The 4,259-nt window shown below is 34.2% G+C and overlaps 1 protein-coding gene across 1 annotated transcript; it reads right to left on the minus strand.

Annotated features, from left to right (window-relative positions):
- Nucleotides 1-359: 359 nt before the first annotated feature.
- LOC131039321 (histone H2B.3) lies at nt 360-1,091 on the minus strand. The gene has a single exon (XM_057972031.2). It carries the CDS (start codon nt 1,063-1,065, stop codon nt 637-639), a length of 429 nt encoding a protein of 142 aa, XP_057828014.2. The 5' UTR covers nt 1,066-1,091; the 3' UTR covers nt 360-636.
- Nucleotides 1,092-4,259: the final 3,168 nt, after the last annotated feature.

Below are 4,259 nucleotides of genomic sequence, written 5' to 3' on the forward strand. Positions count from 1 at the left end.
ACAAATTATAAATCCTCCATAAAACTCAAGCACTTTTATAAATAGAATGACCGTGAGAACCAATATAATGCAAGATCTTTCAACATTGGAGAGATCCAGAAATAAAAATTCTGTGTAGCACTGCATACAATAATGTTGAGATTTTATAACAATTATTCGAAAAGATATACAAATGCTTTAGATTTTCATTCCCATGTCGAACAGAAAACCAAATATAAGATTTATAATGTATTGTACCAAAGATCAACATCTTTTTATATGTTTTCTGATATTGAACAGATAACCGTCATAAAATGTTCATTTGACCGTCAAATTATAGCTCTTGGCGAATCAATTCCTACTAACATTGGAGAGATCCAGTAATAAAAATTCTGTACAGCACTGCAGACGATAATGTTGAGATTTAATAACAATTATTCGAAAAGATATACGAATGCTTCAGATTTTCATTCCCATGTCGAACGGAAAACCGAATATAAGATTTATAATGTATTGTACCAAAGATCAACATCTTTTTATATGTTTTCTGATATCGAACAGATAATCGTCATAAAATGTTCATTTGACCGTTAAATTATAGCCCTTGGAGAATCAATTACTACTAACCCTAAGTAGCCTCGTAGAATATAAGCTTATTTAGGCGCTTGTGAATTTTGTGACGGCCTTGGTGCCCTCTGAGATGGCATGCTTTCCAAGCTCTCCCGGAAGAGTAAGCCTGACAGACGTCTGAATCTCCCTTGAGGTAATTGTAGGTTTTTTAGTGTACCCGGCGAGTCTCGAAGCTTCGCTGGCCAATTTCTCAAAAATATCGTTGATAAAGCTGTTCATTATGCCCATAGCTTTACTGGAGATGCCGATATCAGGATGAACCTGCTTCAACACCTTAAAAATGTAGATCTTGTATGTCTCGCTGATCTTCTTCCTGTGCTGCTTCTTTCCCTTCTTATCGCCATCGTGCAGGAGAAGCTTCTTCTTTGCCTTGGACGCAGCTTTTTCTGCCGCCGGGGATTTCTCTGCCACAGTCTTTTTCAAGGCGGCGGGTTTCTTCTCTGCTTTGGGAGCCATTGATGTTGTCGAGATCGAATCCCTAACAGAACGTCCGAAAGCTACAGATGAATGAACGAAACAACCCACTTTTTGTGTATATACATAGGGAGTCTGAATGTATGTTATTGGCCGATCGCTTGCAACGCGGAATGCTGACGTGGATGGATTCTTGACCGTCCATTTGATTGTCGGTCCAAAACCCCTTAGATGAAGGGCTTGTTCCTCGTCCCGCCCGTCGAAACTGTTTTTTTAAAAATATTTTAATAATAACTAGGAATCCCAGCTCACCATGTCATAGGCACCCGATAACCAAGTGGGAACACAAATGTATTAATAATATCAAGTTTCCACAATTCATGTTCATGTTGGTTTTCTTGGGTTAGAGTTTCTTCATTCATGTTTTGGAATACATTTTCTTATTCATTTATTCATTTTTAAGATAATAAAGTTTTTTCTAATGAAAGTACTTACTTATTCTGGTTCTAAAAACATGGTACGTTTGTACAAAAAAGTGCATAATACGAAAGTTAGTCGTGTGTTATATACCGTTGATTTTGCAAATTACGGCTGTAATTTTCCAAGCGGTCAATAAGACGATGTATGATTTGACTATTTTTGAGTAGTTTAGCTTCTACGTGAAACATATGCTATTAGGTATAGTACTAATAGTGAGGAGAAATGTGAAGAATAATTGATTCTTAATATTACTAGAAAATAATGTAGTTATATTGTATGGTTGTTAAATTATGGGGAAGGTAAAATTATGGTTTATAGATAGTAGGGTCATGTTTCTTGACCATTCCAAATTTGGATCATTCTTAGTGGATTTTATTTAAATGGTAAAGTAAAGCTTATAATTGTGTGCAAATCCAATCCAAGATCGGTAGTATATAAGATTGACTCAATCTACCAATGCTATCCCAACCAACTAAAAGTAGATTGAATAGTGTAGAATGTCATATCATATCTAGGGGATCAATCTTGCATCTAAACTAATGATGATGGTCTTCACTAACTCTTCAGTATTATCCTCAGCCAACTATATATTATGAGGGGTTTTAATTAGGAAAGGAGTACATTATATGAACTAGTCAATTGTAATAATTTGAGCTTTTGGATTTGGATGTGTGTATCTTTTTGTCATCGACGTTTAGAATCATACTCTATGATTCATCATCAGGATAGAGTGCTAGATAAGAGAATATGCGAATGAAGGAGAGGGAAGGGGAGGGAAAGTCACGAGAATCAATAACTAAGAACAAACTAAAGGAATAAAAAAGGATAGAAATTTAAAAATAATAGACATACACAACATACAAACATACGAAAAATAACTGATATATATATATGTATATATATATATATATAGAGAGAGAGAGAGGGGGGGGGGGGGGGGTGGGGATATTAATATGTACACATGTTGTATGCTAGTATGTGTATATTAATATCATTTTATCTTTTTAATATATATTTTTTAATTTTATTGTTTTAAGTTGTTTTTTTCGTAGGTTTGTATGTTGTGTGTATGTCTATTACTTTTATTTTTTTAGCCTTTTAAATTGTTTTTTATTTTATTTTTCTTCAATATGTTCTTGGTTCTCTTTTTCTTTTGATGCCCTTCCCTTGATTCTCTTGCATTTCTCTCCCCTCCTCTCCTTCACTTTCCTTCTTCACACCTCCTACCCTACACTATTTAAGTGGTTTATGGTCTACAATATTCACAAATTCTCTTCTCTAGCTCTCTATCTTGATCATGAATCATAGACTATGATTTGAAATGTCGATGACAAAAAGATACACATGGTCAAATCCAGAAGCTCAAATTAGAACAATATGGATTGTGGAAACCTAATGTGTACAATAGTCAATTGTTAGTTCTCATTTGAAATGCATGCTTAGATAAGAAAACATTTAAAATTATATTTCTTGTACATTGAGATAATTAAGATCATAAAAAATATTTGTTGTAATTCATGGGCCTCAAACACTTGAGATGTAAAAGTTTGCAGAAGTTTAAAGTTTGTTCTATTGAGATAATCAATAGAAGATTCTTTTCGATCTAGATTTGTAAAAGGTTGAGAGTGATCTAGGAAATGGATGTTCTATACAAAAGCAACTTACAACACAAAATATGATTCCATTGTCAGACTTGTGTGAATATTGTCATTGTTGTCATTTATGTCAAATATGGTTATTCGACTTGGACTGGATGGTGTACATGCTGTTGGAGTTGTAGTTTTAGTATTGTTGGAAGATAGGTATGTATGAGATATGATGTAGTAAGGCATAGATGATCTAGTAGAGTTATTTCCAAAAGATCCTTGTCTTCAAAATCTTGAGTTATAAATGCTTATTTTGGTTTTTATTATGTCTCGGTATCAGTTGTGTGTTTCAACATTAGTTATGTTAGTTATATAAGTTGTATCTATCATATTTTGTGGTTTGAGATCTGTGGTATGTGTGGTATCTATATTTTGGAGTTTAGAGTTGTTGCGCTTGGATTTTTGTGATTATGAACATTATTCTATTCTAGTAATTAAGGTATCTGCATCGGTGAATGAATTATATAAAGGAAGGATGTGGAGATCTTGTGGAGGTCAACTTGGTTATCATGTTATTTTGATTAACGCTTAATTTGATAACGTGTTGATCTGAGTAGCATATAACTTATGCTTGACCCACATATTATCCTGGTGTGTAAGCTTTCCGGTATATGTATGTAAGTATGCTTTTAGTAGAGGTATGGATGATGGACAGATGTGTATGTAAGATGTGAGTGAGTGAATGAGAAGTGGAAAGTAAGGGTGTAATGTGTGAAGTGTGAGTTGTGAACAATGAATTAGTTGTAGCAGAGTCAGAATATGAACAATGTTGCATAATCCCTCACTAGATTGGTTGCAAGTGATTGGTTCGACAAAGCAATGCAGTAATCCTTCACCAGATCTATTGTGGGGGTTTGAGGATAGTGGTACAAATATCCTTTACCGAATCTCCTATAAGTTTTCTGGATTGTGATCTGAGCTTAATCTAGAACTAATTTCATGTATTTGGAGATGCAACTTTCCTTAGTTCATTTATATATCTATTGCAGTGAGCATTCCGGTAGTGAGCTGCTTTTGTAATCTACCAGTGAGCCATCCGATAGTGAGCCACTCCTTTTTGTAGTCACAATATAACTAGTTATATTATCTTGAGAGTTAACACTCTCCATG

Source organism: Cryptomeria japonica, chromosome 10, assembly GCF_030272615.1.
Source record: "Cryptomeria japonica chromosome 10, Sugi_1.0, whole genome shotgun sequence".
Classification (NCBI taxonomy): Eukaryota; Viridiplantae; Streptophyta; class Pinopsida; order Cupressales; family Cupressaceae; genus Cryptomeria; species Cryptomeria japonica.